The sequence below is a fragment of the Dermacentor silvarum genome, chromosome 1 (genome assembly GCF_013339745.2).
Source record: "Dermacentor silvarum isolate Dsil-2018 chromosome 1, BIME_Dsil_1.4, whole genome shotgun sequence".
Taxonomy (NCBI): domain Eukaryota; kingdom Metazoa; phylum Arthropoda; class Arachnida; order Ixodida; family Ixodidae; genus Dermacentor; species Dermacentor silvarum.
Window position 1 is genome coordinate 224,949,866 of NC_051154.1, and position 13,014 is coordinate 224,962,879.

The 13,014-nt window shown below is 44.2% G+C and overlaps 1 protein-coding gene across 2 annotated transcripts in view; it reads right to left on the minus strand.

The window, feature by feature from the left end:
• LOC119436841 (gamma-aminobutyric acid type B receptor subunit 1) overlaps window positions 1-13,014 on the minus strand; it is an 89,340-nt gene that overhangs the window by 41,889 nt on the left and 34,437 nt on the right. For both annotated transcript variants that reach the window (XR_007464778.1, XM_037703829.2), the window contains exons 11-12: window positions 8,419-8,551; window positions 1,760-1,867 (exon numbers count right to left, since the gene is read on the minus strand). Coding sequence is in view for 1 of the 2 variants with exons in the window: in XM_037703829.2 (XP_037559757.1) it covers window positions 1,760-1,867; window positions 8,419-8,551 (241 nt within the window). In the remaining variant the exon portion in view is untranslated. The remainder of the gene's footprint in view (window positions 1-1,759; window positions 1,868-8,418; window positions 8,552-13,014) is intronic.

Below are 13,014 nucleotides of genomic sequence, written 5' to 3' on the forward strand. Positions count from 1 at the left end.
AGGTCTCAAATATATGTGCTTCTATGGAGCAATGGCGGGGAATAGAAAAACTTCGTTATATCCAGGAATTCATTATATGGAGGTTCGTTATAAGCAGGTTTAACTGTAGCACTTATTTTTCTACACCAATGCTAGCTGCTCCAGTGTTACATCTGGCACAGTTGATAATATCTTGGCATAGCTCTATTCAGCAGACTGCAGAATCTCTTGAACATCCTGCCTTATGGACCACATTTAAAATAAGCAGCACTAGTACCCAACAGTTCGGCAGCACCATTTCCAAGAAGGACGACAACTTTTAAGTAATTTACAGCAAAAAGCAAAAGTGCTATGGCCTTAATTTATTCATCCTTTAGGCATAAACCAAGACACCCAACACATCAAGCGTAAAAGCAGCTGAGCTGAATTATTCAGCAGGCTGCCCCCTAGCGTGGTTCTACCAATTCTTCTAGTACATGCTTAATTCTTCTAGTACATGCTTGCTTTTAGAACCCACAAAACCTCAGCCGTATGTCTGCTTCTATGTTCTTTATCAGGATTCTTAGCAGATAAAATAGAGACCTCTTAATGTAGAAAGTGTGACCACCTGACTTTCTACTTAAAAGCAGTAAAAAGGAACTGACATATGAATAATATAGTATTAATTTCGTTTGATATCATCAGTATGCGGAATGATAATTGTAGGTTCTTGGTTACCTGTAATAAAGCTGCAAGATTGAGACATATTCAAGTAGCACAAAAATGATGCAGGACCAGAATGAAAAGCACACAGGACATGACACTGTAGCCTTGCTGGTTACGTTTCTTGAATTTCCTACTAGCAAACAGCCACGTGGCACTGACAATTAAAATTAAAAAATTAAATTCTGGGGTTTTACGTGCTAAAACCGTGATATGATCATGCGGCACACAGTAGTGGGGGACTTCAGATTAATTATGACTGGGATTCTTTAGCGCGCACCTAATGCATGGCACACAAGCGTTTTTTCATTTCGTCCCCATCGAAATGCGGCCACCGCAGCCGGGATTTTATCCCATGCACTCGGGCTTGGCAGCGCAATGCCACAGCCACTACATCACCATGGCGGGTAAAGTACTGACAATGCTCACTTTGTTTAAAAACGTTATAAATAGGTGTGTACATTGTTCTGCATGCATGACGAAAACTATCATTTCAGTATTGTTGTTGCCTCATTCATTTTAAGACCCAATTAACCCTAATTTTCTATTCAAATACACATGGAATGAGTAAATGCTCTTATTAGGCAACCATAAAGCAATATTAACTTAAATTTGTTGCAGCATTTAACAGTTTAATGGACAAAATCAACACTCTATGTTGAAGTTTACACATACTTGTTAATTGGTTACATGTATTCATCAAGAGGGTCATTCACAAAATCAGTGATATAGTCCCCACCGACAGTATACAAGCAGCCTGGTCATCACAAAGTGTAATTGGCACCTACTGCTTTATGGTGCATCCAAAGCACTCTTTACCATAGGGATGTTTTAATAAAGATTGCAACAGAAACTATATTCCAATGATGACTACAATGGTCACGTAAAAAGCAGAAGTGCTTATGACCAGGATTGAATTTAAAAGAAGTTGGTACCATGGAAGGCAACTGCCTGCAGTAAATTAGACTTTTTTCTTTGTGATGAAATCCCTTGCCCGAGCAAACATCACTTCAGATGGTTGCACAAATATCTCCCGCTGCTTGGTAATGGGGATTTTTCAGTTCCTTGTCAAAGATACCTTGCTTTCGGACTTGGACTTTGTCGTAAGCCGGTGCACCCTCCATATCTTTGAGAACATAGCACCAAACGACAGCGTGAACCCAATGGCCAGGAACCATGAGCGAGCCTGCAAATAAATGATAAGCAAGACTATCAAGCCAGGTTCTCTGTATTGTCCTACTACTACCAGTTCCAACTCTTCACTCTGAGGTCCTGCACCACTATGAATTTCCTAGAAGAAGAACGCAAACTTCATTATCAAATCCAGTTCCACACTGTTTTTATTTTTTGTGTGTGATGTTTCAGTTTTTTAAGAAGTGTCCATGCCCTGCAAATACTTACATTCTCTGCCAACTTAATTACACAGAATTAAGTGCATGTGGACTGCTAAAGAAAAAATAATAACCAATGTGGCCTTGGTCAAAGGCAAGGCCACATGTGAACATAGAAGAGCACTAAGTCGGATACAACTTTAGAAGGCAGCGGCATTTGCCCCTCAAAGGCGGATGCACACCAGCCTCCACCAATAGGTGCGCACTTCAGGTGATGTCATGAGCCAGACGGCCGGTATCCCCGCCGACGGAGAACATGCCTAACATGGCCGCCCTCGCTTCGAAATGGGCCGAGTCACGTCAGCTCTGTGCATCTCCCTTCGTCAGAGTGAATTCGAATTGTTTGTGGTGGTCTGTCATGCCGGAAATATTATCGTGAGCATACGATGCACAATTTGTGCCGCGTGCGTTTGTTCTGAGCCGTGAGCCGGCGAAAAAAGATTGCAGCGAACATCGGTGACGCTGCGCTGTGCTTCGTGTGGAAACAGGATCCCGCGGCGATATACCGCTGCAAACAAACATTGTGCGTGTTTGTTCCGTGGTGTTTTGTTTTGTTCCTAAGTGAAGTTACGACGAGGAGAGTTCGCTAAAGTCTCGTACCTACTGTGAGCGGCGGGTGTGTTTGTGTACTGTGCCCCTGCGTTTCTCGTCGGATGTGGTAAAGTGACGGAGCAAAACCATTATCAGGATAAATGAGAAAAGCGTGCGCGGATGAAACCAACCTGCAAGTTTCTCAACAGAAAAGATTTGTGAAAGCAACCTCCAACGCAAAGATTCGTTGCTGCCAACTCCGCGTGCAAACAACCGATCATTGGCAGCAGTGTGATAAGATAGCCGAGCGTCTAGCAGCGTCGTTCGAGTGTTGTGTAGCACCGTCGATTGATTGCTTTCCACCAATGCTAACAATCAGTGACTAACACGTGCTGCTTGAGCGAATGTCATTGGATTGTTAGCGGTCAGGCGTTTGGAAGCAGTGTTTGTTTCCTTAATGTCAGCCTCAATGTTAATATAAAATTATGACTGATACACTGGTGCCGTTACAAGGGAGCTTGGCATGAATTCGCGTCGCTGTGTGGCTTAGAACTCTTCGCTCACTGCACGCGCCAGCTGTAGAAAGCCTGCTGTGACACAATCACGCATAAGCTGTGCTGTCAGCGCTCGACTTGCTTTCCCACAACACAGTTTTGCAGCTTTGTCGTGATATGTCGCTACTAAAAGATTCCTATGACAGTGAAGGCAACAGAGCCAATATGTACATTAAAAAAAAGTACGACAAAGTAGGCACAGCTGCTTGTGAACTGACTCCTAATAGTTCTACTCGCGTCTGCGTTAAATGTGTGTGCGTGTTTTCTTGTGTGTTTGTTTATAATTGTTATTTTGCCCTTTTTTGTATTTTAGATCTTAGTTTTCGCGCTCGCATTTGTGTTCATGTGTGTGAATATGTGAGTTCTTCCGTGCATGTATGTATTTATTCCTATTTCTATCCTTTTATCTTTGCATTTGTTCTTGTGAGCATGCTGTAGCCACGTCTTTACAATTCCATTAACTCGTCTCATTCAAAGCACCAAGTCCTGTGAATAGCAGGGCTGGCCTCTTCGATGTCATTAAAGCCATTCTCTCTTGTCTACCTTGCCTCCTCAGTCTGTCACCTTGCTTTGTTTTCTCCTACTATTCTGACCTTGCTTCTTGTGCTGTTGCCGTAACGTGATTAACCAACTTGCACCAAAGAAAGATCTATCAGCTGTGACAACAGAAACATTGACAGATACGAAATGTTAAAAGCATCACATTGCTTGCACAGTTACTTCGTCTCTTACCCCTGTTAATGTGTTTATGCATCAGTGCATACGGTAGCTTGCCAGAAGTGCACATGAAAAGGTGCCATATTATGAAACAGCACCTTGCTATGTTGTTGCATTCAGTCTTAATAAACAGATGGTTTTGCTGCCCGTCACATGTGGTCGTACACATATATAACATTGTGCAGTGGGGTATCATTTCCTGTCTTGACGCTTTCATCATTACAAATGCAGTTTTCTAGTGAATGGAGTCCAGCAAAGGAGTGCTGTGAGAGCTTTTGCAACTTTCACCATTTATTACTTCACCAATATCACTGTCCGAATATGTCCGTCACTTTGCCTACGGATTGTAATGAACAAAATGACTCACTAAAACACGTTCAATTTTGCTGAGCATTTTTCCGGTACGTAAATATGACAAAAAATGCTAGCAAAGTTCATCACGTTAATAATTGTGCTTGCATTCGCATTACTTGCTCGAGTCAGATTAATAAATTGAAAATTGGCTATGACAACACTTCAATTTCCAGTGCAGACTGCTAACAGAACCATAAAGCGTGCTCTGACTTCTGCTATATCACTATGGGGCGCGTCAAACTCGACAGTGGCTGCCTGAATGAGCATTTTGGGCCTCACTAAGCTAATGATGTCTTATATTTGTTCTCTTATTCGCATTTCTTGTGCGAGCCAGATAACAAAATAAACAATGCAACTACATGAATGTGCTTTGGCATTCAAGCTGCTGACAGTGGCTGTCAGTTTCGTGTTGTCTGCTGCTATTTCACCACCACTCGCTATGACATGACTGTGATTTACAGTGCAGACTGCTAACAGAACCATAAAGCGTGCTCTGACTACTGCTATTTCACTATGGGGCGCGTAAAACTCGACGGTGGCTGCCCGAATGAGCATTTTGAGCCTGCCAACGATAATCAGGGTTAACAATAGTGTTTCAATTCAGATATGCCAATATTTAAATGAGTTTCTATGACACTTCTTAAATCGAGCACAATGTGTGCAGGACGTTGCTAATCAGAATTGAGCTTCTATTATAAGGAATATGCCATAAATGGAACTGCTTATTTATTTGAGAGGTCACATAATGGATGGTTGTCTGTTGCGAACCCACTGGCAAAATTTTGGTAGCCCTAATAAGGGCTGTTCTTTTGTTAATAAGAGGCCTTTATGCTTCGTTGAGTAGCTCAATGCCAGACAGCTCACAGTCAGAGTCGCTTTCTTGAGTGTCATCTTCACCGAGCTGGATGATGATGTGTTGAATGTGCTCACTCCCAGACGTGTCAAGTCTGAACTTTGCCTCGAAGACCATCACATGCTCAATGCTCTTCCTCCAGTGTTCCGCCGTTACCTGCTTGATTTTCTCCCTCAAGATGATGTCGACCGTGGACAGCTTGAAGTCTCTGCTGTCCACAGCGATGCCATTTTTGACCTTGGCCCACACAAGCTCAATAGGATTAAATTCGCAGTGATATGGTGGGAGCCTGAGTACAATGCAACTGGCCCTTACAGCTGTGTTGTCTACGATGTAGCTCAGAAAGCGTGACTTCACAGATGCCACCAGCTCAAGCAGCTGCTTCTTCATCATCCTTTCACCGTAGGTGATGTTCTTGCTTATGAGCCACTCCTGTATCTTTTCCTTCTTCCAGGCCGTCGTCGGCAATTTCTCTTCTCGCCGGCTATGGTAAGGTGCATTGTCTAAAACAATGACGCTACCAGCTGGCAACTTCTGCACAACGTCATTGAACCAGCCCTCAAAGCGATTGCCGTCCATTTCCACGTGGTAGTCGCCTGTCTTTTGGCCTCAGAATACATCCAAGCAGCCGTCGACGAAACCATCCTCGCTGCCGATGCTGACCTTTCCCAGAAGGTTGTTTTAGACCCGTCGTCAGGCCATTTGCTCGAGCGAACAGGCGTCCGCGCTTCTGCACCATGGTGTCTGTCCACACGATCGACCGAGTGTGTCCTGCCGTCACCCATGTCTCGTCCAGGTAGAAGATCTTTCGGCCTTCTGCGCGGTAGCGGTCCACGTCACGGAGGTAGTGATTCCGCCAATCGGTGATGTCATCCCGGTCGATAAGCAGCGAGTTGCAGCTTCTCTTTTTGTGCTTGAAGCCGATCTCGGCAAGCAGGCGACGTACAGTACACCACCTTAGTGATGGGAGTTCCATACGCTCCGAGATCTCCGTAGTTTTCTTCTCGACCGCCAGTATCTCGTTGCGGCGAAAGAAATCGTGCACACATGGCCTCAGCGCGCACAACGTGAAGCTGTCAAACTTCGCGCTGCGTCTTCTCTTCACCGCATTGCATGGGCGCTTTCGCGAGGGCGTCGTCAGTTTGCCACCCGAAAAATCCGAAGCTTTAACTTCCTCCCTCACCCTGAACACAGTCCTTTCGCTGACACCGAGCATGTCGGCGACAAACTTCCTTGCGTCCTCCACGCTGCGTTCAGGCTGCCTGTTATACCAAAACATGTAGCAGTGGAAGATCATGTTGCGTGAATCGCTGTTCAGGATGTGGCCGCTCTTGTTCTTGCCGAGGATCCTCGGTGGTGTGGTCATCGAGGTGACACAAGGCTCGTTCGGCAACAAAGGATTGCGTTCCGATGTCACCTCGCTGAGCTCCATGGCAGAAAACTGGCACGGAATGCCGCGCGCGATCGTGCGCGAACTCACAAGATCGCAGGTTCGCAACCGCGAAAAAAAAAGAAAAAATATTAATTAAAAAATAAGCTTAACACATTAAAAAATAAGCTTGTGCAAACACACAAAAAGTATATATGAATCTTATGCTATTAAGCCAGCGACTGCTTTATAATTACACGCCCGCTGCCATCGATCTTGCTCCGTAGCAGACAACGCACAGCGTTGTAGAAGGCACGGAGTTATTTTTCTCTCGCGATCCGGCATGTGCTGTAGCATTTCCATCATGATAGTTTTACCAAACCACTCGTCAAGATACACAAATCTTATTTATACCGACAAATATGCGTTTTAGAAGCAGTCACAATTTTTTGAGTGGGACTATTTCTTTAGTCGCGGAGAAATTGGCTGCTGCGCTTCGGTCAACTGGGCGGGGCCTTTCCTGTCTTCTAAAGTTGTACCCGACCATAGTGCACATACTAGTTTAGCTACTGTCATATTGCATATCTTGAAATAGCAAATCATTATGCTGGTTCAGAGTCCGAGATGCACAAAATCTGCACATATTATGCCAAAATGCAATAATATGATGTTGATTATCGGAGCTTAAGAAAAAGAAGAAGAAAATTTGCAGGGAAGGAAAAATTTCTCAAGCTGCAGGAAAAATGTTCTGGACTATTGCATTAATGCATTTTGATACATATAAATACATGTCCATGAGAGTACCACTGGAAACAATTCACGCATAAACAGTTCAAAGGAAATGGGTAAGCGTATTGTTTCCAGATGACATCAGATGACAACAAAAAGTTGTTGCGGCTCTTTTTATGGCCGCAATTGCAATGTTTGATAAAACAGCTGTTCTGCCACCTAAGTTTCACATTTGCTCCGCTAGCAATATCATTATCAGCGTTGCCAGCGTGTCTACACAGTAAGTAGAAGAGATTCTGCAGATCAAAAAATTATGTTTTATAAATTTCCAGACGTTGCCCAAAATAACTAGTGCAGGTATAGATGCTTCAGACAGCAGGCTCTCCATCGCGCCAAGAAAAGGGAAATGTTAGAAAATCAGTTGTCATTCCCTTCAAGTCAGGATATACTTTTTGCTAAATGAAAAACACACTAGGAAATTACTAGGTTAGAAGATATTGTGGAACAAAAGGCTGTAGTCTTCATGTGAGCAAGCTCTAGCAGCAGGTTACATGTGCACTTATAAAAAGACTGTCAACACATTTATTTAACACGTCCTCAGCTCAGACACCCCCATATAACTTTAGGAGATTGACATTACTTGATGTCGCCACAAGAGGTTCAGAAGCATTCTACTGCCAGCATCTTCTGACAGCTTACCTCCGTGTCACTCAATTATACAAACACAATACTTTGAAGAAAAGGTATGGCCAACCCCAGGTTCTAGAATGATGTCAAAACTGAAAAAAATTACAGACTGCTAGCACTGTCATTAAGTGCAGTTATGTAATAAAAATGCTGCAATGTGTAAGTTGCCATGCATCTTAGCAATGAAGCTGTGAGCTTTTCAAGCAGTCCACAACTTAACAATGATCCCTCTTTTTACTTCATATTTTTCTTAAAAAGCTTGTGAAATCATAACTAAAGGTGAACTTATTTCATTCCTTCATGCTTGAGACTTTGGATAGGTTTGAAAAAATCAAAGCTCGTTTATTAGATTGAATATTTTGTAAAATGTCTTCCACCAAACCACATAGACCTGTATTGTTTTTCTTCCTTTTTCTGCCTTGAAGTTCTACATCATACACAGACTCTCCAAGCTGAGCCACTTATGAGTGGGCTAATACACTAAGTGAACTGGTTCTGAGGCCATAGAGCAACCTTCCAGGCTGTATCCAAGCAATATCAAATCCATCGTACCTGGCAGATGTGTGCATATCTGAACTCGCTGACAAATTGCCCGTCCAGGCCAAGCAGGCAGACACACACCAGGCACAGGATGATGCCGATGAGCATGATGTTATTGCACATGGGATGGGAAAGCTGTATGTACCTGCATGCATGTGAAATTGCATCAGTATGGCAAGGGTGACAGCATGTTCTGCAAATCATGGCCAGCATTGTTGAGGTCAAGCAGGGCTTGTTAGTGAAAATAAATTAGGCAGCAATCTATGAACTCTTGGTGTCAATGAAAATACTTGTAAGGTCTGCAAAGCCACTGTGCTGCATAATGCTTCCTCCTTTTATGGCTAGATGTCAAGGCTACACAATGTCTTTTGTAATGTTCGATCTATAGTGATGTCATATACAAATAGCATGCATCTTTTATGTTAGGTGTTTAGAAATACGCTGTTGCAATATGAACAGCACACATAGCACGTTGCGGACAAGGACAAATTAAAAAGGAACTGGACACACTGGACTGCAATTTGAATGCAGTATACAGCATGCTGCTTAGATGATTTTCGATGTACAATATAGACCACTTATAACGTAACCGCTTATAGTGCAGGACCGGATATAATACGGTCTTTTCAGACTCCCGTTAATTTTCCCATAGCACTCTATGTATACGCGTATAGCTTATAGTGCAGTTGCAGGACACGAAATACCGGTTACAGTGCGGCTGCCTGGAAGTTCGGCAGTCAACCTAGATGGAAAACGCTCCCCTCAAGCCACAAATACCGTATTTACTCGAATCTAATGCGCACTTTTTTTTCGATAAAGCAGGTCCAAAAATTGCGTGCGCGTTAGAATCGAGTACGACCCTAAATCTGCGTCACCATATAGCCGTCGGCATTTCAAAATGGCCGCCTCGCACATGCGTCGAGCCTAGCTAATCTCGAGCCTAACTACCGTAGCTTCCTCCATGTGCTGCAGTACATGTGTTTAGGCAATAGTCTACCGTCTGTCTTCACGTCCTCTGCGTCTGCTCTATCAGCATGAAGTACCGAGTTCATCATGATGCCGCATTTAAAAGGAAAGTGATCATGTGTGCGGAGACGGACGGAAATCGGGCTGCATAACAGGCGTTCGGAGAAACCGAAACATGCGTTCGGGACTGGCGCAAACAGAAGGAGAGGATTTTCGCCAGCAACGCAATGCGGAACGATTTCAGTGGACTGAAGCAGGACGTAATCTGTGACAATCCACTTCGGCGATACGATCGCCTTGGCCTTATCTTGAAAGCAATCTGCGACAAGGAAAGTCCGCCGCGCGCCGTGTTTCCACCGCTTATAGGTCGCGCTGGAGCGAGAGGCATGATAGCACGAAGGTCAATTCGCTCGCTGCACTTCGTCACTCGAGCGTTTTGACAGTTCGTTTCCGCGGTCAACGAGCGAGATGTGTTCATGTTTGCTTGTGCACGCGTGACACCGTGCTAGTTGATTTATTTAGTAAGCGAATACGGAACCTAGAGCACGGTGACAGCGACGGCAGAAATGCGCCTGGAGTGTCCATTATCGCAATAAAATAGTTGTTTTGGTTATAGTGCGGTACCGCTTATAGTGCGGATATTCGCGACTTTGGCGACTTACTTTATAAGCGGTCTACACTGTAGATGAATATTTCAAGCTGAATTGATGGCCAGACCCAGTGGCGTCACTACAGGGGAGAGGGGTCGGGAACCGTCCCATGTGCTGCACTCAGGGGGGGGGGGGGGGGTGAAATGGCAAAGAATTATTCGTCAAAGTGAAAAGGCACTAGGCGCCTTTCCCTGAAAGAAACAGTGGCACTTTGCGCTGGCTGCAGAACACAAATAGCTTTCGTCGGGTGAAAAGTATTTGCTTTGTTTATTTTGTGAGTTTCTTTATGAAATAATGCAAATGGACACTCCTGTTTTTCTGCACGTTAATACAAAATAAATATGCAAATATGTAAATATGCACTTTGTCGGAATATGGAGGGATGCCAACGACCCTCTGCCTCGACACACCGAGTCCCGCGGTTGGCGCATGCCTGCGCATCAACTGCGGACTGGTACAAGCTCGAGGAAACAATAGACGACAACCACGTGTTTGCTAAAGCTTTTAATGTAGAAGGACGCTTGCTTAATAACTTTTGCCTCGGTTGACATTCTTACAGTTTTTTGCTACATTTACCAGCCATACAGGCTCCAAATCATGCTTGAAATGGCCAAAAATTTCGTTAAATCTAAACCTTGTCACAAAATTCCTTTGTTAAATTGAGAAAAATATATACATATGTCAATGAAACTAAGATCTGGAAATGAAAATGGTTTATTACATCATGGGGAATCGAGGTTCGTTATATCGACGTTTAATACATTTTTGTAATCTCATCACTGAGGTTTTACTGTAATGCACCCAGCACACCCTCCACTGTCCCTGAATCTTCTATACATCATACTAGCACAACCGCATAACAGCTCACCCAACATTTTCACAACAGCTGCTAGCATGCTGTAACATACCCTCATCAATCAGATACACTTTCAAGATAGGTGCAATGGTAGGCTGTAGTGATGAGGATAAAAAATGCAAATTTGGCACACCGTACGAAAGAGAAAAAGAGCAGTGAATAAGGTTATGCAGAACCACCTAGGCTCGCAGTCTGTGCATGAAGAGGTAAGGAGTATGAGAGAGATAGTAATGAAAAAAAAAATAATAATAATAAAGTAGGGAAACAATAGTGCACCACCACAAAGTGTTGTTGGCTCTTACTTCTGTGGTAGAGCTTTTCCACATTAATGATGAATAAAGACTCTGCTCGTGCCTGGCGCACCATCACCTTCGTTCCCCTAGATATGCAAAATGGTTTCGTGATCTGACCTGCCACAGTCTCAAAGGCCAGAGATGCTCAGGGGATATGCTATCAAGGTAACAAATTTGAAGAATGAAGAGAGCAGAGACCTATGTAGTCTTCTGTTAGCTACACTTTACTTTGTTCAGTGTAGTCAACTGAAATTAGATGTTGAAAGAAGTGAAAAAAAAAAATGCATTTGTGCCATATGCAAGTGTTCTTGACTTGTGAAAGTAAAAACTACCCCTATTTTCCTTCAGTAGTAGTGCAGTAACCTGAATGGGAGCAGGGTTTATTGCATAATATTAACAATCACAGTAACTATTACCACAAGGGAGCCTCTTCCTGATGAGATGATGTCGTGCACACATTTCATGACAGTTGTTGTAGAACACCTCTGCGTAGGCCCGTAGCCAGGAAGTTTTTTCGGAGGGGGCCCCACTTGCTGAAGGCCTTCACTATTTGAGGAAAGCACCTACTTTTCAGTAATTATTTTGGGTAAAAATCACAGTATGTAAATTATGTGACTTTTTAAATACTATTTTATTAATAGTTATATATTTTTAGTTTTGAGATTAATCTTCTTAACATTTAATATTTGTATATGGACGATTTGTCTCAATAGATTTCATTAATAAAAATAAAACAGCATTACTCGGAGCCAAAAATAAAAAGACGTTTGGCCAATGTATGGTGCTGATTGCAGGACATGGGCACGGAAAGATCTGCTCAGTCTTGCACATGGTGAGCAGCTGTTGACAAGTTTCTTTGCGCAGCAGGGTGGCAAGAGCTCTGCTGGAGAAGCCCCCCCATCAAAATTTCGAGGAGGCAGGCCCCTAGGCCCCCCCCCCCCCCCCCTGGCTACGGGCCTGCCTCCGCGCCCAAAACTTGATTCTTGTAAGCAGAGGGGAGGAAGCAACCGAAAATTAAGGTAAAACGGACTGCCTTCATTGCAAGTGACTTTCTGTGCATTCTCAGGATGCTGCAGACACCGTGACACACTTATTTCATTTAGGGTTAAGATGCTGTGACTTCCAGGAGTCGGGGATAGTAGATGCAGGTAGAAGGCATTTTTAATTTTTTTTCTGAGCTACTACATGCTGTACTGCATGTGTGTTTGTCAGTAGAAAGAGACAGACGGACGAATGGATGGAAAAAAGGAGATGGATATCAATTGTGGGAGGAGTGGTCACGGCTGGCAAAGTGCCCCCCCCCCCACCACAAGGTCAGCTAGGGCAAGGCAAAGACAAGTACAGTGGAACCTCGATGATACGATCACGGCTAATACGAATTTCCGGATGATACAAATTTTTCTGTGGTCCCGGCCGAGCGCCATTACTTTGCAACATGCTAGAGAACGGTTGTTACAAATCGATTTTCGACCTGCGTCGGTTGATACGAATAAACGCCGCCCCACCGACGGCCGCGAAAGAGAACAGCGCGCAGTCAGGCGCTTTCTCCCTTTCTCTTTTGGTGCAGACGCGTGGACGCGGCGCTGGACAGTGTAGAGGCCGCTACCGGGCACGAAGAGTTTGAAGCGGTGGCGCTTTTCTTGCTTTCGTGCTTTTCCTCCTTTTCCGCATGCCATTGGACATATTGGCTGCTGTGCTTTGGGCCGCGTTCTTTGTGTTTGCGCCATTTTGCCTAGTCGCAGCGAGCTATTTCTACCGAGGTACGATCTCGGCTGATTCGCGCAACCGTACGCCGAGGCGCGGGAGCCTCCGTTGGCGCGTCTTCCGTTGACTGCGTTATCGG